Source organism: Salvelinus namaycush, chromosome 19 (genome assembly GCF_016432855.1).
Source record: "Salvelinus namaycush isolate Seneca chromosome 19, SaNama_1.0, whole genome shotgun sequence".
Classification (NCBI taxonomy): Eukaryota; Metazoa; Chordata; class Actinopteri; order Salmoniformes; family Salmonidae; genus Salvelinus; species Salvelinus namaycush.
The window spans coordinates 8,082,949-8,106,408 of NC_052325.1; the positions used below are offsets into that span (position 1 = coordinate 8,082,949).

The 23,460-nt window shown below is 43.6% G+C and overlaps 1 protein-coding gene across 1 annotated transcript; it reads left to right on the forward strand.

Moving 5' to 3' along the window:
* The first annotated feature begins 196 nt into the window (after positions 1-196).
* Positions 197-21,893, forward strand: LOC120064121 (ras-related protein Rap-2a-like). The gene is made up of 2 exons (XM_039014485.1): positions 197-1,212; positions 19,675-21,893. The coding sequence occupies exons 1-2, from the start codon at positions 899-901 to the stop codon at positions 19,910-19,912; spliced, it is 552 nt and encodes a 183-aa protein (XP_038870413.1). The 5' UTR covers positions 197-898; the 3' UTR covers positions 19,913-21,893.
* Positions 21,894-23,460: the final 1,567 nt, after the last annotated feature.

Genomic DNA, 23,460 nt, shown 5'->3' on the forward strand with positions numbered 1-23,460 from the left:
GTAGCGTTACCATCGCAACAGCATCCAGGCGCACAATCCTTGTCTTGGATACACATCCTCAAGCTGCTTCTGTGATTGGATGAGCTCCCCGAGGATGTCACTTGGCTACCGAATGATGAGAAATTGAACACATGAACGGAAATACAGTCCTTGAATTTTACTGGCCGTTTCCGTGTGGCATTCAGATCGCCATGAGTGAGGTTTACAGCAAATAAAGGTAGCCATTGGGCTCTTGGTACATATTTCTAGTGGCGAAGACCCGTTTCCTTTTCGTTGGTACGGAAGCCGAGAGAAGACTGGTTGGTTACGCGGCGGCGGTGGGTCTCCACCCGAGAGTATGGCGGCCAGGATTGTATTGGTGAGCGCATAAGGAACGGGAAGAGATGGTGAAAATAATCAAAGAAGAACGCTTGTATTATTAACTTTTAAAATAGGATTTATTTATCAACATTTGTTGAGTTAATACGCGACAGTCTTCTTGCAGAATCCATCATCAGGAGCCGTCCTGTTTTTTCTCCAATGTCTTCGCTGGAGCAAGTTTTGTATTTATGATCCATAGAATGGTAAGCGAAGCAGATGAAAAACCGCACGTTTCACATTGTCCCGCGTTTTGATAGCTTGTAATGCACATTTTGAAGTTGCAATAGTTTGGATGCAAATTGTCATGTCTGGAATGCCTGGGGGAATTTCTACAATGAAATCCATCTTCGGTCAGCAAGGCTTTGTGCTCTGCTTTTGTATTTGCCATTGCTGAACGGTGGTAAGGAAGGCAATATTTTTTATATCCGTTCAAAATGGAACACGAATAAATGCCATTTGCGCGGGGATATTCTACTCTGTCTCGCGGAGAGTGATAGCTTTCGACAATCTCTTGAAATCATCAACTAACAAGGGAGCAATGCGCGAGTACAAAGTGGTGGTCCTTGGCAGCGGTGGGGTCGGGAAATCCGCCCTCACTGTTCAGTTTGTCACCGGGACTTTTATTGAGAAATACGACCCGACCATAGAGGATTTTTACCGCAAAGAAATCGAGGTGGATTCCTCACCCTCTGTTCTGGAGATTCTTGACACTGCTGGTACTGAACAGTTCGCATCCATGCGGGACCTTTACATCAAAAATGGCCAAGGCTTCATACTGGTCTACAGTCTTGTCAACCAGCAGAGCTTCCAAGACATCAAACCAATGAGGGACCAGATCATCAGAGTGAAAAGGTGGGTGGTTTTGGATCAAATTCATGTATTATGGAAGGCCTACAGTAGGCCTATTTCTCATTGTAAACATGCATAGATGTAAATTCATGATAATGCCTGGTTGTATTTTCCCACTGATAGCCGACAACTCATCTGTCACATTGACAGAAAACATCATTAATATCTCAAATGGTACTACACAATCTATGAAGGAGCACCTTTGTGCAGAGTAGACACAAAAATGACACTACTTTTGAGGATGTGGCCTGTGATGATACAACACGCAGAACCACTGCCTACTCTGGCCTATTGAAGCATGGTATAGCCTACTGCTGCAAACCCATTGGGCACAGACGTCAATTAAACGTCTATTCTATGTTGGTTCAACGTAATTTCATTGAAATGATGCGGAAACAGCGTTGTTTCAACCAGTATGTGCCCAGTGGGTAATCTCTTCATGTGGTGCTGTATCATACAACACTAGCCTATCATCTCTCTGAAGGCAGTTCAACCGGGTTCTTCAACAATATAAATGATATAGCCTATTTAGCATAGTTTTTACGACATGTCTGTGTCTTATTTTGTATGGTAGGAGGCATATGGTTGGGCATCTTCTATTTTTCCCCTATAGCTCTACAGCCATTTTAGTAAGGGCATGCTGTTATTTTTCCTCTGTTAGACTTTACTGTACTACTGAACTACACCAGGCCCTCACATCCCCTGCACTTATTTACAGTCGAGATAGTGTCTGGCTGGCGGGCTTTCTGTCTGTCTGTCTGACTGGCTACCTCAAATGCAGGTCTGCTCTGTGTGTTTGATGGGCTGTCCATAAAACTGTATGCTGGATGAGCCTGGATGCTGCAACCCCAGTGAAATAGACAGTTGGAATACCCAGGAGTCACAGCTCCAGTGGCTCTGCAGAGAGAGACAGAGGCCTGATTCTAACAGACCCTCAAAATGGCAAGAGTCACAACGTTTGGAGGATCACACTGGGCCTGTTTCTGAAGAGAGGAAGTTATGTTTTTAATTAGTGACGCAATCTGTTTGGAAGGAACGAAACAGAACAGGCAGGACTCATGCGTGTGAAAAGCACTGATCAGCACTGTCATTATATGGCTGCTCCAGGCCATCTTTAGTGTCCGCATGTATTGTCCTTACATTGTCCTTACATGTTTATAATCATGCTACAATAATGAGACATGCTATATATACGACTCGGTTATCCCTTAGCTTAGCAAAGTAATTCATAAAGGCAGAGTGTGCAGTGGCCTAATTTGTGGCAGACTTACAGTCACACAAGAAATGAGTCATCCACTCTCAAGACCTGGTTAAAACCTTATACAAATGCACTCACCATATGAATGCCATAGTATCGTCAAACCTGGGCTACATTCACATGTTGGTGTTTCCCTCTTCTAGAGTTGGTGTGAAGTGGGGATTCAGCCTGCACTGAGCTGTGGCGCTGGGTGCATCACTCATTGTAGGTGTCAGTGTATCTGACAGGGTGAACGGAGGGAGTCTGATGACCTACCTTGAGACGAGTCTCTCTGCCCACCGAGAAGCCTCTCAATGGAGGAGTCTGATGAGCTACAAGAGACGAGGCTCTCTGCCCACCGAGAAGCCTCTCAATGGAGGAGTCTGATGAGCTACAAAGAGACGAGGCTCTCTGCCCACCGAGAAGCCTCTCAATGGAGGAGTCTGATGAGCTACAAAGAGACGAGGCTCTCTGCCCACCGAGAAGCCTCTCAATGGAGGAGTCTGGTGAGCTACAAAGAGACGAGGCTCTCTGCCCACCGAGAAGCCTTTCAATGGAGAACTAGATTAACTTCTTATGGCTGCAGGGGCAGTATTGAGTAGCTTGGATGAAAGGTGCACAGACGTGCCCAGAGTAAACGGCCTGCTCCTCAGTCATAGTTGCTAATATATGCATATTATTATTAGTATTGGATAGAAAACACTCTGAAGTTTCTAAAACTGTTTGAAGTATGTCTGTGAGTATAACAGACATAATTCAAAGGTTCCACTTCCTGTTTGGATTTTTTCTGAGGCTGGTAGATTTTCAACCAAGCTCCTATTGAAATTACAGCGAGATATGGATGAGTTTTCACGTCCTACGGCTTCCATTAGATGTCAACAGTCAATAGAACTTTGTCTGATGACTACTGTGAAGGGGGGCCGAATGAGACAGGAATGAGTAATCACTTACATGAGGTGACCACGCTTTGACCATGCGCGTTCACGTGAGAGGCAGCTCCATTCCATCGCTCAACTGAAGTCAATGTAATTCTCCGGTTTGAACGTTATTCATGATGTATGCTAACAACATTCTAAAGATTGATTCAATACATCGTTTGACATGTTTCTACTGACTGTTACGGAACTTTTGGACATTTCGTCACGTTTTAGTGAACGCGCTTTGTGACTTTGGAATTGTTTAACAAACGCGCTAACCAAAGTAGCTAATTGGACATAAATAACGGACATTATCGAACAAATCAAGCATTTATTGTGGACCTGGGATTCCTGGGAGTGCATTGTGATGAAGATCATCAAAGGTAAGGGAATATTTATCATGTAATTTCTGGTTTCTGTTGACTCCAACATGGCGGCTAATTTGACTCTTGTTCTGAGCTCCGTCTCAGATTATTGCATGGTTTGCTTTTTCCGTAAAGTTTTTTTGAAATCTGCCACAGCGGTTGCATTAAGGAGAGGTATATCTATAATTCCATGTGTATAACTTGTATTATCATCTACATTTATGATGAGTATTTCTGTTGAAACGATGTGGCTATGCACTATCACTGGATGTTTTTGGAACTAGTGAATGTAACGCGCCAATGTAAACTCAAATTTTTTAATAGAAATATGAACTTTATCAAACAAAACATGCATGTATTGTGTAACATGAAGTCCCATGAGTGTCATCTGATGAAGATCATCAAAGGTTAGTGATTAATTTGAGCTATATTTCTGCTTTTTGTGACTGCTATCTTTCGCTGGAAAAATGGCTGTGCTTATTCTGGTTTTGTGTGACCTAACATAATCGCTTGTAGTGCTTTCGCTGAAAAGCATATTTGAAATTGGACACTTTGGTGGGATTAACAACAAGAGTACCTTTAAAATGGTATAAGACACATGTATGTCTGAGGAATTTTAATTATGAGATTTCTGTTTTTTGAATTTGGCGCCCTGCACTTTCACTGGCTGTTGTCATATCGATCCCATTACAGCCATAAGAAGTTTTAACAACACACAACTACTAAATTACTCCTCATCTTTTCATTTGCACCCTTCCATTGGCATGTTACAGTCCCCTCAGTCTTTGCATATGAACAACGTGGTCTCAAGTAATCTGATTACTCCGAAATATCATTATCTGGAGCTGAAATTGCCTTCTCCAATATTTACTGTCACATTTGCCATGACCAATTTATGAGTTAGTCTTCCTGGATATCTTGGCGTTTGTTTTGTTTTCAGTAAGCTCACGATCGCGCTGAGTTTGAATTGCATTTAAAACCATCCACATCAATTCCTGTCCTGACTAGATGAAAGAATGAGGTCAGCATGTTTCCCCATAAAGAGGTGAGTACAGGGAGAGATATGTGAGGGGAGGGAGCCTGCCTGGCTGGCGGGGAATCATCCCCTAGTGTGTGTGTGTGTGCGTGTGTGTGTGTCTGCGTGCGTGCGTGCATCAGGTGTGGGCCAGCAGTTTGTGGAGTCAGACACACACCCAAGGACTGTCTCAGAGTCTCTCCTCAAGTCTGGTTGCACTTTCCTAAGGCATCCAGGCTACTTATTATTCCACTGTAAGACACACCAATACCCCATCACAGCCTCACAGGAACAAAGGCAATGCCCATTTATGGACAATAAACCAACCCTTTGCATGACAGTTGCCCAAATGTAATCATAAATGAATCGACAACATGTTATGACTTTGTAATTACCTTATAATTATGTAACACCTCTGTTCTACTCTGTTAAGCAACTACAAAATGGTAACACAATGTTGTTACTGGGGTAATTGTAGTGTTATTACACAGGTATAACAACAGTAAAGTGTAGCGAGGACATACAGTATTTCTATTTTGCAGATCATCCTATGTCCTATGTGTTTACGCCCTGTAGCTGTGACAGCTGTAGTTATGAAATGTAGTGAAAAAAATCATTCTAAAACTAATTTTGTCTGGTCTCTCATTCCAATTAGACTCAAACCAATTGGCCTACTGTGCCTCCAGGGGTGTTGATGATACGTTAGTGGTCATGCTGGTCAATATCTTCCAACATTTAGAAAAGGCAAATAGCCTAGTGAAAATTGTATTAATTGACTTCAGTAGTGCGTTCAACACCATCCAGTCCCACCTACTGGTGGATAAGCTGGTGAATTTGGGTGTCAACTCTCTACTGACCAAGTGGATTAATAGTTTCCTTGTGAACCGTACTCAACAAGTGACGGGAGCCCCTCAAGGTTGTGTACTTTCACCGACCCACACATTTTGTAAATATGCAGATGACACCGCTGTTGTGGGTTTCCTCCACCCAGACCAAGCCTCTCTTCAAGGTTTTGACAGATAAATGTTTCCTCCACCCAGACCAAGCCTCTCTCCAAGGTTTTGACAGATAAATGTTTCCTCCACCCAGACCAAGCCTCTCTTCAAGGTTTTGACAGATAAATGTTTCCTCCACCCAGACCAAGCCTCTCTTCAAGGTTTTGACAGATAAATGTTTCCTCCACCCAGACCAAGTCTCTCTTCAAGGTTTTGACAGATAAATGTTTCCTCTACCCAGACCAAGCCTCTCTCCAAGGTTTTGACAGATAAATGTTTCCTCCACCCAGACCAAGCCTCTCTTCAAGGTTTTGACAGATAAATGTTTCCTCCACCCAGACCAAGCCTCTCTCCAAGGTTTTGACAGATAAATGTTTCCTCCACCCAGACCAAGCCTCTCTCCAAGGTTTTGACAGATAAATGTTTCCTCTACCCAGACCAAGCCTCTCTCCAAGGTTTTGACAGATAAATGTTTCCTCCACCCAGACCAAGCCTCTCTTCAAGGTTTTGACAGATAAATGTTTCCTCCACCCAGACCAAGCCTCTCTCCAAGGTTTTGACAGATAAATGTTTCCTCTACCCAGACCAAGCCTCTCTCCAAGGTTTTGACAGATAAATGTTTCCTCCACCCAGACCAAGCCTCTCTCCAAGGTTTTGACAGATAAATGTTTCCTCCACCCAGACCAAGCCTCTCTTCAAGGTTTTGACAGAGAAATGTTTCCTCCACCCAGACCAAGCCTCTCTTCAAGGTTTTGACAGAGAAACTGCAAAATTCTTCCAGTGGTGTGCAGATAACTTTCTTGAAATAAACATTAAGAAAACAAAAGAGATGGATATGGATTTCAGAAGGAACAAAACTCCACTATCCCTGCGAAGATCAATGGGGAATCAGTCGATTGAGTGACCACATATAAGTATCTGGGAATCGAAATAGACAAACTGAAATTCAATGACTGTGACTTTGCATAGATAAAGAAATTGCAACATAGAATGTTATTTTTTATGCAAACTGAACCATTTACATGTTGATTGCCATATCTTACAAATGTTCTATAAATCTGTTCTGCAGAGTGCTGTCCTTTGGTCTGATATGCGTGTTCGGGAACATGTGAGTGCAAGACCAAGTCAAGCTTCAGCGCTTGATTAAGACTGCAGGAAGGATAATTGGTATAGATCAAGAATCAGCCAGCTAGCTGTACACATAACTCATCCTCCTAGAACTTGAAAGCATTTTACAGGACAGTAATCATCCCCTTCCCTCAAAATTCAGTCACAGCAGCAGCCAGACAAAATAAAATGAAAACAGATAGATATACGGTCTCTTTTAGTCTGTTGGTCCCTCGAGTATACAGCATATTGCACTTTCACTGTACATGTGTAGCTATAGCACTTTGAATTCATTATTTTGTGTAGTTTCTGTGTTTTCATGTACTGTCTTTTTAAGCACATGACCAAATGAATTTCCCCCTGGTGGGATAATAAAGTTGATCTGAATCTTTAGGGTTGGTGGGATAGAATATCGCTGAGATTGTGGTGACCCTTGTCTAACATGCAGCTCTCTCCCGTCTTAAGCAGTGAAACAGTGTTTGTTTGAAGAGAAGAGCATGGGAACCATGTTCTCTGGAGTTGAACAGTGTGTTTACAGTGAATGTTTACACAGTAGAGGTTACGTTGGGGATTCTCTGTGCTGGGGCGTCCAGACCATGACCCCCCTTAGCTGTTCCCATGGTTGCCTCGGATGACGGCACCACTACAAAGATGAGCATCATATCCACAGATGGTGTTGACTGTCCACTTTGTTTAGGGACATAAAATTACATTCTACTACAAAATGGGTGAAAATACAATCATACTGACACCATCTAAAATATAATTTCCACCTCCAGAAATTAGCAAAATGACATGTTGGTAAAATTATTTGTTTAAATGATTTGTACATTTTGGTCCATATTATCAGGTAGGCTATCCTATTAGCAGTAAGCGTTATCACCTGTAGCCTAACAGGCTGACCACACCGCTTGTGTCGCGTGCGCGAGCATTGCAAAATAAATTCAGAAATATGTGTTATTCAATTATTGCACCCACACTGCTTGCGCGAGCCAACGAGCGTCTGCATTGCCACGGGCTAAAATAGAAGTCATTCCTATTTCTGGCGCAGATCCCGCTGCAAGTCCTGCCTCTCCCATCTCCTCATTGGTTTATAGAAGCAGGTACCCACATGCCATCTCCTCATTGGTTATACCCACGTGGGTGATTGAAAGACAAAATGTTTTGCCGGTCGTCCTGGTAATACTATGAAAGTGTAGATGCCAATCACCATATAAGTTCAAAGATGAAAAAGCTTGGAAGGAGTAGAGATGACTAGAAACGATTCGGTTGACCATTTTATGTGTGGATTAATTGTAGGAGTAGAGGACCTTATGCATTTCAGGTATAATAACAACTCAATGTTTATATCCCAGGACAAATTAGCTAGCAACAGCAAGCTAGCTAAATAGGACAAATTAGCTAGCAAGTGCAAGCTAACTAGCTAAATTGCCATAAATGTTTAATGCTTTTCGACCTGTCCCCAAATTAATGTAATTGGTTCAGAGTTTGTTTTGATATTTTAACCTGCATGTCGTGATCGCGTTTGGTGTAGGGGGACAAAATATATTTATGCACGATGGCGCAGGCGGTTTGGGTTCCGTGTAACGGATGCAGCATAGTGGCTATAAATAAATAGGCTGAATCTACATTTATCCTATTGCGCTAATCATTAGTAAAGTCCTGCATCGCGTCCTATATCCACAATTCCCTGCAGGTGAGACGCACAAAAATCAGCTGGCGGGTAGAATGAAAACATTCTTTCAACCCGTGGGTCTGCTCGCTGTTCAGAACAATTACATTGCGGTTCGGGAACATTTTTAATCAAGATAATACACATTTAAAAAACCTAGGTGCTTGTTGTGATCCATTAGCATTATTTTGTATTTTAAGCATACGCTCTTATCCAGAGCGATTTACCAGGAGCAATTAGGATTAGGTGCCTTGCTCAAGGGAACATCGACAGATTTTTCACCTAGTAAGCTCGGGGATTTTATTCATCTACCTTTCAGTTACTGGCCCAACGCTCTTTCCGCTAGGCAGACAAGGCTACCAGCCACCCACGTGTAACAGTATAACTTTAGTACGTCCCCTCGCCCCGACACGGGCGCGAACCAGGGACCCTCTGCACACATCAACAACTGACACCCACGAAGCGTCGTTACCCATCGCTCCACAAAAGCCGCGGCCCTTGCAGAGCAAGGGGCAACACTACTAATAGGTTTCAGAGCAAGTGACGTAACTGATTGAAACGCTACTAGCGCGTACCCGCTAACTAGCTAGCCATTTCACATCCGTTACACTCACCCCCCTTTCAACCTCCTCCTTTTCCGCAGCAACCAGTGATCCGGGTCAACAGCATCAATGTAACAGTATAACTTTAAACCGTCCCCTCGCCCCGACACGGGCGCGAACCAGGGACCCTCTGCACACATCAACAACGGTCGCCCACGAAGCATCGCTACCCATCGCTCCACAAAGGCCACGGCCCTTGCAGAGCAAGGGGCAACACTACTAATAGGTTTCAGAGCAAGTGACGTAACTGATTGAAACGCTACTAGCGCGTACCCGCTAACTAGCTAGCCATTTCACATCCGTTACACACGCATTGAGTCTGGAGCAGGGAACTTTCCCTTATTTGTGTGGTGAAAACGTGCTAATTTGTCAACGCGCAGAGTTGAGGTTCATTCACCCCACATGAGAATACGAGAAATTGCCAAATTTACTTTCCCTGGAAAGCTCACACGAAAATGGCTAATTTAGGCCTAACCGGATAAATAAAAAGAAAGGTTACGAATAGAGAATAGGCACCGAGGAACGACACTGAAATCCCCAGTTTGAAGAACAACACGGTAGATGGTTACACAGCCTGCACGAAGTGCAAGCAGTTAGGTCTATTTGTTTTCGATAATTCAGTTAATTATCAGTAAATGGTTGCATTAATTTAGTTAATTAGACCATACGCAGGCTGTATAAAGTGTAAACCAGTGCGGATGGTAACAGCTTGAGCAGCCTGTATTATATTCTGTGAATTTTCTCCCGATAGCACTTGCAATTTATCTTGCATAGAACACACAACAAGCCGACTAGGTAAATAGATAAACTATTCTACTATGGGGTTGTCATATTATTCTATTCATTTGCAGAGCAAAAGTACATGTGGACTGTTCCAGCACTTTGTGCAGGCTGTGTAACCATCTAATTTACCGTGTTGTTGTCCTTCCAAACTGGGGATTTCACGGTGTCGTTGTAGCCTATTCTCTTTTCGTAACCTTTTTATTTACCCGGTTAGGCCTACGGTAGGCATTTTCGTGTGAGCTTTCCAGGGAAAGTAAACTTGGCAACTTCTCGTATTCTCATGTGGGGAGAGTGAACCTCAGCAGAAATATTTTCATGTTCCATATTTTTTGGGGCCGTGGCGGCAAGGATTTTGCCGTGGCGCATAGCGAACAGCTAAATGACTGCACATGGAAACACTGATTACATTCTGATCCTAATAGTAGATCAGGAAATGACTCAACCTCTTGTCTGAATCATTAGCCAATTCATTTACCATCATATTGTAATGGAAGAGTAGGCTGTCAAATAGTGTAGTTGAATAATTCCTAGTCATCCAGCTTTTCTCAAACTGTCCTCCCCGGACTCCAAGGGGTGCACTGTTGTTTTTTGCCCTAGCACTACACAGCTGATTTAAAAGAATCAACTAATCATCAAGCTTTTATCATTTGAATCGGCTGCGTAGTATTAGGGCAAAAAAAAAAAGTGCACCCTTTTGGGGTTCCCGAGGACCAACTTTGGGAAGCGCTGGAGTAATCAGTCTATATATAGAGTATAACATAGGAGTGTAATAATATAAGTGTAGAGGATATTAAAAGACGTTCTGGGCACTGCTGGATGTCACCACACCCTCCCAACGTACAGAGGGGTGAAAGTAGAGTGGGGCTTTAGTGCACAGCCCAGCCGGCAGTCCTGACATCTCCTCACGACCACGTGGCCAAGGAGGCCCCGTGTCTCTCCTCCAAGGCTTCACGCTGCACTGGGGATTATGCAGCTGTCACTGCTGTTCACTTAGCCTCTCCTGTCCTCGTCACTGTCTCACACAGGAGCCGTCACCGCCGCCTGCCAAGTCGGAGGCGCTGGTGTGTGCCGCGCCAGTCCCGAGCCCTGTCAGCGCGTATCAGTGTTTGGCGCCCGTCAGTGGCACGGAGCACCATTAACAGAGGTCATGTGGCCAGATGATTAGCTCCTTCCCTATGCCTGCTGGGGGATCATCACTCCCCAGCAACAGTAAGCTATGCACAGGTTATACCAGCTGACGGGTGACACAGATGGAGCGCATGGAAATGGAGGAGGGACAGGGATGATTTACCTTCTGGGTAATGTTGTACTTCTTGCCATTGTCAGCCAGAGGACTTAGGTTGTTATGGTGACAGGGTCAGAATGAGACCACAGAAGGTTGAAGGCAGGACTCGCCCTATGTCGCAGTGATCTACAACTGATGAATATACCAATCAAGACACCAGAGTTTGCCATGTGTCGATTAGTTAAAATGATCATGGCTATATGGTTTTCCAATAGTCCTAATTTCTCTTAGCACAGCATTCAGGTGTATTACTTTGGCCTGTATCTTTGTTATTGTCAAGCCCTTGTCTCAGTGTGTTGAATGCTGTAACAGAGAATAACACTATTCGTAAAAGTCCCATGATGGTAGTGGCTGCCCATTACTGCTGATCACTTATTAACCAGCATTTATTCACATTACTAACATGCCATGAATTATCTCCTGCCAGCTGGATATTTCTATAGCAACCAATCAAATGTATTTATAAAGCCCTTTTTACATCAGCAGTTGTCACAAAGTGCTTATCCAGAAACCCAGCCTAAAACCACAAAGGCCCCAAACAGCAAGCAATGCAGATGTAGAAGCACAGTGGCCAGGAAAAACTTTCTAGAAAGGCAGGAACCTAGGAAGAAACCAGGCTCTGAGGGGTGGCCATAACACCTGTGTGATTAGATGGAGGAATATCCTATTTGATAGAATGTCAACTTGTTAAAAAAAACAAAAAAAACACACAGATTCATCGGTTTCATGTGAATTTCTATAACCCTGTCAATGTTACCCCTGTCAAGACCACCCACACATTTGTTTCACCCAGATCAAGTTGAACCTTTTTATAAGAACTGATGCAGGGAACTACTTGTCTATTTTTCTTAGCCTGGCTTCAGCGTCACACAAACAGAGCTACTCAGAGATGATTGAAGTTCAGTCACAAGCGAAAAGGGCAAGGCAATAGAAAATAATGACATAGTTTGCATTGTCAGCCAAGCAGTTTAGTAGTAGTGGCGATATAAGTGATTGTACTGTTGTTGAGAGAGACAGTAATATTTGACGCTTTTACTGGTATTGTTGAAGATGACTGAGCGGGAGAGAAAATAACAATTACAAACAGAGAAACATGCAGCATCAAGCGCACTTTTTATTTTATTTTGTTGTTTTATGTCACAAATGCATCACATTTCTATATATCCTTAAATGAAGTGGTGTGCCTACGACGTGTTACCAGATAAAACGTCATGTGTTTGCTGCATTTCTACGTTTTATTGGTGACAATTTACAGTTACCGAAGGTTATCTATACTTTTATTTACTTCGTTATTATTATGATAATGTGTATAGGTTCATGCTACATTGTGTGTGCCACTGTCAAATCAAAATCAAATGTATTTATATAGCCCTTCTTACATCAGCTGATATCTCAAAGTGCTGTACAGAAACCCAGCCTAAAACCCCAAACAGCAAGCAATGCAGGTGTAGAAGCACGGTGGCTAGGAAAAACTCCCTAGAAAGGCCAAAACATAGGAAGAAACCTAGAGAGGAACCAGGCTATGAGGGGTGGCCAGTCCTCTTCTGGCTGTGCCGGGTGGAGATTATAACAGAACATTTCCAAGATGTTCAAATGTTCATAAATGACCAGCATGGTCAAATAATAATAATCACAGTAGTTGTCGAGGGTGCAGCAAGTCAGCACCTCAGGAGTAAATGTCAGTTGGCTTTTCATAGCCGATCATTAAGAGTATCTCTACCGCTCCTGCAGTCTCTAGACAGTTGAAAACAGCAGGTCTGGGACAGGTAGCACGTCCGGTGAACAGGTCAGGGTTCCATAGCCGCAGGCTGAACAGTTGAAACTGGAGCAGCAGCACGGCCAGGTGGACTGGGGACAGCAAGGAGTCATCATGCCAGGTAGTCCTGAGGCATGGTCCTAGGGCTCAGGTCCTCCGAGAGAGAGAAAGAAAGAGAAAGAGCATACTTAAATTCACACAGGACACCGGATAAGACAGGAGAAGTACTCCAGATATAACAAACTGACCCTAGCCCCCCGACACAAACTACTGCAGCATAAATACTGGAGGCTGAGACAGGAGGGGTCAGGAGACACTGTCATCTTTATGTGGAACCAGAGATCAGGGGAGAGAGGGTGAAACCTACTAATTGTGTCACTCCAAGCCACAGTTTCTATTTATAAAACCCAGAAATTAGACCCATCTAATCTTAGCTAGTGTATTCCTCCTCTCCCATATTTTCTTCTAGCATGGGGGGAAAGTAGAACACATTTCAAATTAAACACAGTCAGTATTTATTTCAGATTTGGTGAAGTTGATTAATTCAGATATGTTATGTAATTTGTAAGTGTTTGGTTTCTTTCCTGCCCTTTTTGATTTAGCAAATTATTCAAAAATGTCACTGAACGTCCAATAAGAAACCATGACTGTGAGGTGCCCCAATGTGGGTGTGTTTTTGTCTTCTGAGAAGAGCAACAAATCAGCCTTAGAGCTGCAGTCAGCATATACAGTTGAAGTCGGAAGTTTACATACACCTTAGCCAAATACATTTAAACTCAGTTTTTCACAATTCCTGATATTTAATCCTAGTAAAAATTCCCTGTCTTAGTTCAGTTAGGATCACCACTTCATTTTAACAATGTGACATGTCAGAATAATAGTAGAGAATGATTTATTTCAGCTTTTATTTATTTCATCACATTCCCAGTGGGTCAGAAGTTTACATACACTCAATTAGTATTTGGTAGCGTTGCCTTTAAATTGTTTAACTTGGGTCAAACGTTTCATGTAGCCTTCCACAAGCTTCCCAAAATATGTTGGGTGAATTTTGGCCCATTCCTCCTGACAGAGCTGGTGTAACTGAGTAAGGTTTGTAGGCCTCCTTGCTCGCACACACTTTTTCATTTCTGCCCTCAAGTTTTCTATAGGATTAGGGTCAGGGCTTTGTGATGACCACTCCAATACCTTGACTTTGTTGTCCTTGAGCCATTTTGCCACAACTTTGTAAGTGTGCTTGGGGTCATTGTCCATTTGGAAGACCCATTTGCGACCAAGCTTTAACTTCCTGACTGATGTCTTGAGATGTTGCTTCAATATATCCACATAATTTTCCTGCCTCATGATGCCATCTATTTTGTGAAGTGCACCAGTCCCTCCTGCAGCAAAGCACCCCCACAACATGATGCTGCCACCCCCGTGCTTCACGGTCGGGATGGTGTTCTTCAACTTGCAAGATTCCCCTTTTTCCTCCAAACATAACGATGGTCATTATGGCCAAACAGTTATATTTTTGTTTCATCAGACCAGAGGACATTTCTCCAAAAAGTACGATTGCAAACCATAGTCTGACTTTTTTATGGCGGTTTTGGAGCAGTGGCTTCTTCCTTGCTGAGCGGCCTTTCAGGTTATGTCGATCTTGGACTCGTTTTACTGTGGATATAGATACTTTTGTACCTGTTTCCTCCAGCATCTTCACAAGGTTCTTTGCTGTTGTTCTGGGATTGATTTGCACTTTTCACACCAAAGTACGGTAATCTCTAGGAGACAGAACGCATCTCCTTCCTGAGCGATATGACTTTTATTTTATAGTTCAACAAGTTCTCATTTACAACTGCGACCTGGCCAAGATAAAGCCTAGCAGTGTGAACAGACAACACCACAGAGTTACACATGGAGTAAACAATAAACAAGTCAATAACACAGTAGGGGGAAAAATTAGTCTATATACATTGTGTGCAAAATGCATGAGGAGGTAGGCAATAAATAGGCCATAGGAGCGAATAATTACAATTTAGCAGATTAACACTGGAGTGATAAATCATCAGATGATCATGTGCAAGTAGAGATACTGGTGTGTAAAAGAGCAGAAAAGTAAATAAATAAAAACAGTAAGGGGATGAGGTAGGTAAATTGGGTGGGCTGTTTACAGACTGCTGCGTGGTCCCATGGTGTTAATACTTGCGTACTATTGTTTGTACAGATGGACGTGGTACCTTCAGGCATTTGTAAATTGCTCCCAAGGATGAACCAGACGTGTGGAGGTCTTGGCTGATTTCTTTTGATTTTCCCATGATGTCAAGCAAAGAGGCACTGAGTTTGAAGGTAGGCCTTGAAATACATCAACAGGTACATCTCCAATTGACAAAAATTATGTCAATTAGCCTATCAGAAGCTTCTAAAGCCGTGACATCATTTTCTGGAATTTTCCAAGCTGTTTAAAGGCACAGTCAACTTAGTGTATGTGAGCTTCTGACCCACTGGAATTGTGATACAGTGAGTTATAAGTGAAATTATTTGTCTGTAATAAATTGTTGGAAAAATGACTTGTGATATGCACAAAGTAGATGTCCTAACCGACTTGCCAAAACTAGACTTTGTTAACAAGAAATTTGTGGAGTGATTGAAAAACAAGTTTTAATGACTCCAACCTAAGTGTATGTAAACTTCCGACTTCAACTGTAAGTGGGCCGTCTAACATCTTCCACCTGGCGATGACAATAGTGTATGTCTAGCATTTGTCACTCGTTTAATTTCTGCCTCCTGTTTTTGACAAACTCGTCTTGTCATATTCCAAGAATGGTATCAGAGCTTTACAGGAAACAGGAAGGAGTGGATATCCTCCTGCTACCTTGAGACAGTCGGAAGGGGATCCAAGGAGATTGTTTGAAGGGGCCTGGAGTAATATCTCAGCTGCTTTTGTCATTCATGATTCATCCTCCCAAATAGCAGAGGGATCCTTTTGGCACATGCAGCCATTAGGGCTGTACATCCCGCCATTAGGGCTGTACATCCCGCCATTAGGGCTATACATCCCGCCATTAGGGCTGTACATGCAGCCATTAGGGCTATACATGCCGCCATTAGGGCTGTACATCCCGCCATTAGGGCTGTACATGCAGCCATTAGGGCTATACATGCCGCCATTAGGGCTGTACATCCCGCCATTAGGGCTGTACATCCAGCCATTAGGGCTATACATCCAGCCATTAGGGCTATACATCCAGCCATTAGGGCTGTACATCCCGCCATTAGGGCTGTACATCCAGCCATTAGGGCTGTACATCCCGCCATTAGGGCTGTACATCCCGCCATTAGGGCTGTACATCCAGCCATTAGGGCTATACATCCCGCCATTAGGGCTGTACATCATTTCTGGGATCAGGACCCGGAGCTGTTTTCTTCTGCTGATGGTGATGTATTTAAAAGGGCTCAGCCTTTAATGAATCCCCTCTCCCCTGGACTGTGGTGGATCTCATCAGCCTTAATGAATCCCCTCTCCCCTGGACTGTGGTGGATCTCATTTGTGCCCCTGCCCTGATTCATCTCCAGTCAGATGCACTTCACCTCAGCTGGGCGCCATTGTGTGAACTCACTGAGACAGACACACAGCCAGCTTGAGGTACAGGAGACTCAGGACAAACTCCATCTCACTGTGCAGGGACCTTGCTGGCCCTCTTTCACCATGTAGGCCAGGCTGGCTGGCTTTGTCTCAGCTAGGGCCTGATAAACCCAGCGGCTGGGCCCAGAGACCACCACGCAGCTCCCACCCTGCCTCCCTCAGCTAGGCCCAGGACTATATCAGTTGATGCATCTTGCATTATAAATAAGGGGTGTCTGGGAGAGCTGCGCTGGGTGTTTTGCAGCAACAGTGCTTTAGCCACATGCAGTCAGACTGACAGACAGTGGGAGTGGAGTGTTTGCATGCTCGGCCGTGTATCTACGTTGAAGACTACCGCTCAAGACTTCAGAGTGGAGAATGTTGACCCAACAGGCTCAAAACCTAAAATAGGGGCATAAGTATAAGCTACCCTGGACCTTTTCTGTCCACCCTCATCCTCCCTTCCTTCACCCAGCGCCTGGCCCAGAGAGCCCATTGTGCGAAGTCTCTGTGAGGCTTTGGTATCCGTGGCAGCCGTCCTCACACACCTCCTGGGATTGCAGGATTCCCCTCTGTTATTACAGATATTTATAGCCCTTCTCCAGATGATAAATATTTTTTGGGTGCTGCCTGTTCCGCTCTCCTGCATGGTGGAGTGGCTGTTCTGCCGTTAGACCGTTAGGTAGCCTCTGAAATCTGTCATTATTTTAATGGATGCATATGTTTTCATTTGACTTATTTTCTCCCGTCCCGGCTGCTCCTCTCTAACTCATCATCCATAATTATCTGGGGTTGTTTGGGGTTGTTCCCCTTGAAGTATAGAGTGCTGAGAAGCAGACAGCTGTGACAATAGCAGCAGGGAGAGATGCTGTGTTTGTAAGCTCGTCTGAAATAATTTTCCATCAGAGCTCAGTGAGTCTCAGAGCCAGGCTCAAGTCCTTTACCAAATAGTGTAACTTTATCTCTTACCTCTGCATAAACACAGAAACACACACACACACACACACGCTCTAGAATAAACACACGCTTCCAAACCACTGTTGTCCATGTTCCCTGGGCTGTTCCCTGGGCTGTTCCCTGGGCTGTTCCCTGGGCTGTTCCCTGGGCTGTCCAGGGCATGTCTTCCCATGAATGAGTGTTTGGACAGCAGGCTGTAATCTGAGGTGGTGAGGCAGTTGAAGTCATGTGACGACGGCCACAGGCCTCCATATGAGTTGGGGCTGGTAGAGATGGCGCCGCCACCACAGCCCTGTTCAGAATAGAGATGCCCGCCCGTGGAGGGGACTGCCATTACCCTAAACGCTGTGCCCCCTGTGGGTTCTCTCTAAACGGGCACAACCTCCACAGAGGCAGGGCCTGGTCAGGCCCTCCAATCTAACACCCTCAGCACTATGGTTAGACCTTCTCAGCAGCACTATGGTTAGGCCCTCTCAGTGATCATGGGGAGGGAGTGTATAGTTGGACTGCATGTTTTTACTGTCGCCACAAAAATGTGTTCCTGAATAACAACGTTGCCCAATCAGGGGCCTCTAATAACTTGTTGGAGTTAGTAATGCTGTCTCCAGCTGTTTGAACAATCGAAGGACTGTACATTTTGGGTTCAAAAGGCTAATGTATTCCAGCCGTTCTGTAACGCTGTGTGGTGGCTGACTGTATTGTGCGTCACAGCCACGCACAGTAGCTCACAGACCCCTGAACTCTGCTGTTTTAACCCCTGTAGTTCTTGGCTTGCCCACAGAATGAGGAAAGTGGAAATTAGGGTTCATTCTGGTTAATATATTCAGGAGTAGATCAAAGTGAGCTTCTTATTCTTTGCCAGTTGAAGCTTATTTAGCACTGGAACCTGCAGACCGTGGACCTCGTGAGAAGAAGCTCACGTTCCTCTACTTAAGAAAGTCACTGATTTTCTCAATCTCTCCAATACTATGCATTTCCTTGTGTACCTGTTACCATAGCAATCAAGGACAAGTGTTTTTTTGTCAAATAGTGTTAAATCATTTAGAGGAATTAATATTTCATACAGAGAGGCTAACCTCTGAAAAGTCTAATGAAGGTGTCTGGGAGCATGATTCTCCTGGGATGTTTGTGCTCAATAACATGAGAAGAGTAGTGTTCATAGCGGTGTGTTCTGGTTCATATTATAACTAGTGAGAGAGCTACTTGCAGATAAAGAATAAAAGCAGAGCCTTTATTCTCTGTGATGTGTCCAAAATAGAGCTGCCTAATTCATATCAGTAGCTCCTCCCAACATGTCTCCAATTAACTGAAATGTTGTCAATATAACCAATTTATTTGTATTGATCAATAAGATTTTGAATCATGTTCAGTAAATGTTTGTGGTACTCTTTATTTAGAGTGTTAGTATTTTTATTTTTTTTACCAGGCAAGTCAGTTAAGAACAAATTCTTATTTTCAATGACGGCCTAGGAACAGTGGCTTAACTGCCTGTTCAGGGGAAGAACGACAGATTTGTCAGCTTGGGGATTTGAACTTGCAACCTTTCGGGTTCCTACACTCTAACCACTAGGCTACCCTGCCTCCCCAGTATTAAGACCTCAGGTCCTTCATTAGGAATATGATGTAACACTTGTCTTTCTGGCACTCGTGCAAGTAGCCCATTTCCTCAGTGGCAGCACTCGCCCAATATGGCCTCTTCCTGCCTCCAGGGGATTGTGGGTGATTTTGCCCACTTCCTGTTGACTGCTAGGCTGGTTAAGTACTTGAGTTGTCATTGATAGTAATATAGTATGTTGGCAGTATAGATTTCTTTCTCAGCAAGACACGTCTCAGAACTGAATTTGACAGGCCTTTTAGATTATATATTTCAGGAAAATGTGCCACACGGATTTAATGTAATTATTTATGGTTTCAATGATTTATTGTCAACATGATGTGGCAGCAGAGAAGCTTTCATTATGCCTATTAAATTATTTTTTAGGAGAGTGCAGAGAGGATGTCAGGTACAGGAAAACACAAAGGCTGAGCAACTAGTCAGCACCCCGATATCTTAGTTCAACATCTCAGCAAATCACATCTCATTCTGATCTGCCTTGACAGTGACTGACCATGTATTCATGTCACATGATGGTTTCTGGTCATTTTCTGCATCTGTTTGTGTGTGTGTCGTCTGCAGGTACGAGAAGGTCCCAGTGATCCTGGTGGGGAACAAGGTGGACCTGGAGAGTGAGAGGGAGGTGTCGGCCAGCGAGGGCCAGGCTCTGGCCGAGGAGTGGGGCTGCCCCTTCATGGAGACCTCGGCCAAGAGCAAAACCATGGTGGACGAACTGTTTGCCGAGATTGTTCGGCAGATGGACTACGCCGCCCAGCCAGACAAGAATGACCCATGCTGCTCCTCCTGCAATATACAATAGCCCCAAGGCCTAGGGGGACGCCAGGGGAGAAAGGACATAGCCCTAGGGCGACGCCAGGGGAGAGAGAGGACATAGCCCCAGGGCCTAGGGCGACGCCAGGGGAGAGAGGACATAGCCCTATGGCGACACCAGGGGAGAGAGGACGTACCCCCAGGGCCTAGGGCGACGCTAGTGTCCAGTGGAGAGAGAACATAGCCCCAGGGCCTAGGGTGACGCCAGGGGAGAGAGGGAGTCTGCATACAGGAAGATTCACAGAGAGGAGGACAATACTTACACCAACAACATCGACGATTAACAAACTCATGGTAGAAATGTGGTGGAATTGAACTCTTTGGTGCATAAAATCAGTCATGATGTAATTAATAATAATGATATGTTCATAATTAATAGAATTAAATGAGGAATTCAAAGGATTTGCCTCAAGAGAAATTGACAAACAAACAGGACTAAAGAAAAGTGCACTCGCTTTATATTATCCTGTTTTCTCTGTCTTGAGTCGTCTGTCGGAATTACTGAACAGGATGTGTACTCTTTATGCTATTCTGCGATCATTAATATGTTTCTTTAACAGTTTTAGTTTTGTTGATATGACCCAGTTTCTCTCAGCACATCGAGCTGGAGCCTTCTTTCTCCATTTTAACTGACAGAGCAGAGCAGAAGATAGCAACTGCACCCGCCTCAAGAGGAGGTAATCCCTCAGAACCACTTGTTTGAAACATTGATGAGTAATTGATTTGTGTACTAGGTTTCTCTGTGCAGGAAAAGAGAAAGTCTACCTACCTTTATCCAATGAGATGTTTTGTACTCATCACTAGGCCAGAATCAAAGAGGTGACTTGAAAGAGCCTCTTTTTAATTTTCTCTTTTATTTGTTTTGAGGAAGGGGGAAAAAACTGGTGGAAAAGACAGTCTTGCTTCCTGTTTTCTCCTTTTGGAGGTGTTGTATTAAGTGTAGCAGAGGTGTCTGTCACATAATCCTGTTTTCTCCTTTTGGAGGTGTTGTATCAAGTGTAGCAGAGGTGTCTGTCACATAATCCTGTTTTCTCCTTTTGGAGGTGTTGTATTAAGTGTAGCAGAGGTGTCTGTCACATAATCCTGTTTTCTCCTTTTGGAGGTGTTGTATCAAGTGTAGCAGAGGTGTCTGTCACATAATCCTGTCATTTGTTTTGGTTTCAGAAAGTTCTGAAGACAGATTGCTGAATATTGTAACCGTTTCATTCAGATAGGATTAGGATAACTCCATCTTTCAGTATTTGAATATCTCTACAGACTCTAGAAACGGTTTACTTTTCAGGAATGGGTGCCATCCCTCATCATCCTCTCCATTGAATTTTATTTTGATTGGGTATCACAATGAAATGGGGTGCAACGTTTTATCAACATCCCACTCCTCTTTAAGTATTCAGAGTATTCAAATGTATAGTAGTAACAGTAATGATGATGATGTTGATCATTATAATTGTTATTTAACAGTAGTGTAAATATTTTGTCTGGAAAATGCCAGCTCCTATGAAGACACTGACTGAACTGCTGTCAACTGTATGAGTGGAGGCTGCTGAGGGGAGAACAGAATTTTAATAATGGCTGTAACGGAGCAAATGGAATGGCATCAAACACCTGATATCATTCCACTGATTCCGTTCCAGTCATTACCACGAGCCCATCCTCCCCAATTAACGTGCCACCAACCTCCTGTGAACTGTATGCATGGCTAGTAAACAAAAAAAAGCTTACTTTATCGTTTGGGATGATTATAGGCTGTGTAAACTTACAAACCAGACACATACACATCTGGGTCCGGACTGTCTCAACTATACATGGTTGTAGGCCACGGGGAGCCAGACCTTCCCTGGGTTACCATTTTCATTGCTCATTTGATCTTTTTTTATGTCACCATTTACTCTTTCTCCCTCCCTAAATGAATGGAGGAATGACACTTTCATTTAGCACCTAAACAATAAAAGTGTGTTTAACACAATGCATTGCAGCGTGAATTACACTTTTTCTATGTTTACTTATTGGAGTGACAGGCACTCTACGCCATCGCCGGGTTCTCTCTAAAGTGTTCTGGGAGAGAGACATTTATTTGGAAGGAAATGGTTTCTGTTCCTAAAGCCACCTCCAGTTCTAAATAGCACAGTCACTTTGTGAATTACAAGACCCCAACGTTGATAGCTCCAGCAAGTGCACAATGCTTGATGAATTAAACTTTACTTTCTTTGTTTATATTGGGGTTGTGTTTTTGTGTTCCTTGATGATGATGATAAGAATTATGAATACTTTATCTAAGGGCCCAATACACACTACTGTTTAGCTTGCAGGTTGGTATTTACTTGGATGACTCATGTACTGGAGGCAGCTCTGCACGGTAGTCACTAGCTGGCACAGCCACAAAGTCATACGATCTGATTTTATGCCTAACCCTAACCTTAAATGAAGACCTAAAAGCAAATTGTTGTTTTAATTCATATTTACAATATATTTAACAATAAGGCACGAGGGGGTGTGGTATATGGCCAATATACCATGGTTAAGGGCTGTTCTTAGGCACGACGCATTGCGGAGTGCCTGGACACAGCCCTTAGCCGTGGTATATAGGTCATATATCACACCCCCTTGTGCCTTATTGCTATTATAAACTGGTTACCAATGTAATTAGAGCAGTAAAAATAAATGTTTTGTCATACCTGTAGAATACCACGGCTGTCAGATAATCAGCGTTCAGGGCTCGAACCACCCAGTTTATAATACCAATTTTGACTTTGCTGCTGTCCCATCTAGTGGAAACCGCTCAGCTCTGCCTCCAGGACAAGATTCATCCCAATAAACATCGACCTGCGTTAAGCTCTCCCTAGCAAGCCCCATGTGGCAGCTCTTCTCTATTCTACTTAATATAGCCCTCATTAGATTCAACTAAATAGTACTCTGAAAAGAACGACTGCACCAATGATGCTGAACACTGGTCGCCTTGGTTTCATTTTCAGGCTGAGCACTAAACAATTGCATGGTGAGCCTCACTAAATCTCTCTTGATCTGTCTAATAACATAGATTTCACCCTAAGACTTTACTCAACACAATTTTCCAATGATTGTATTGTTTAGCTGGGCCCAATGCTGCTTGTCTCCAGTAAGCCAATAATGTCATGGGAAAATGGTGTCTTGGATAATGAAACACATGAAGGAAATGATAAAAGGTGTACTCCCCTATGTATCGGTTTCCCTCCTTCTTTGGTTTGCCTTGTGTCTAATTTTAGAGATTGAGATTGCCTTGCATCACTGGTGCAGTCAGACATGCAGGGAATCACCTGGTAATAGATCCAGAGATGTTCCTGCTAGTTTCAGCCCTCTGAGACACCTGTCAACAGTCGGTGCCCACCTCCAGTTGCTGCTCTGCTGTATATGAAGACTTCACTAAGACTTCACTGTCCGTGGTCGTGCTGTGGTTTGGTTGGGAGACTCCAAATCATCAAATGTATTTATATAGCCCTTCTTACATCAGCTGATATCTCAAAGTGCTGTACAGAAACCCAGCCTAAAACCCCAAACAGC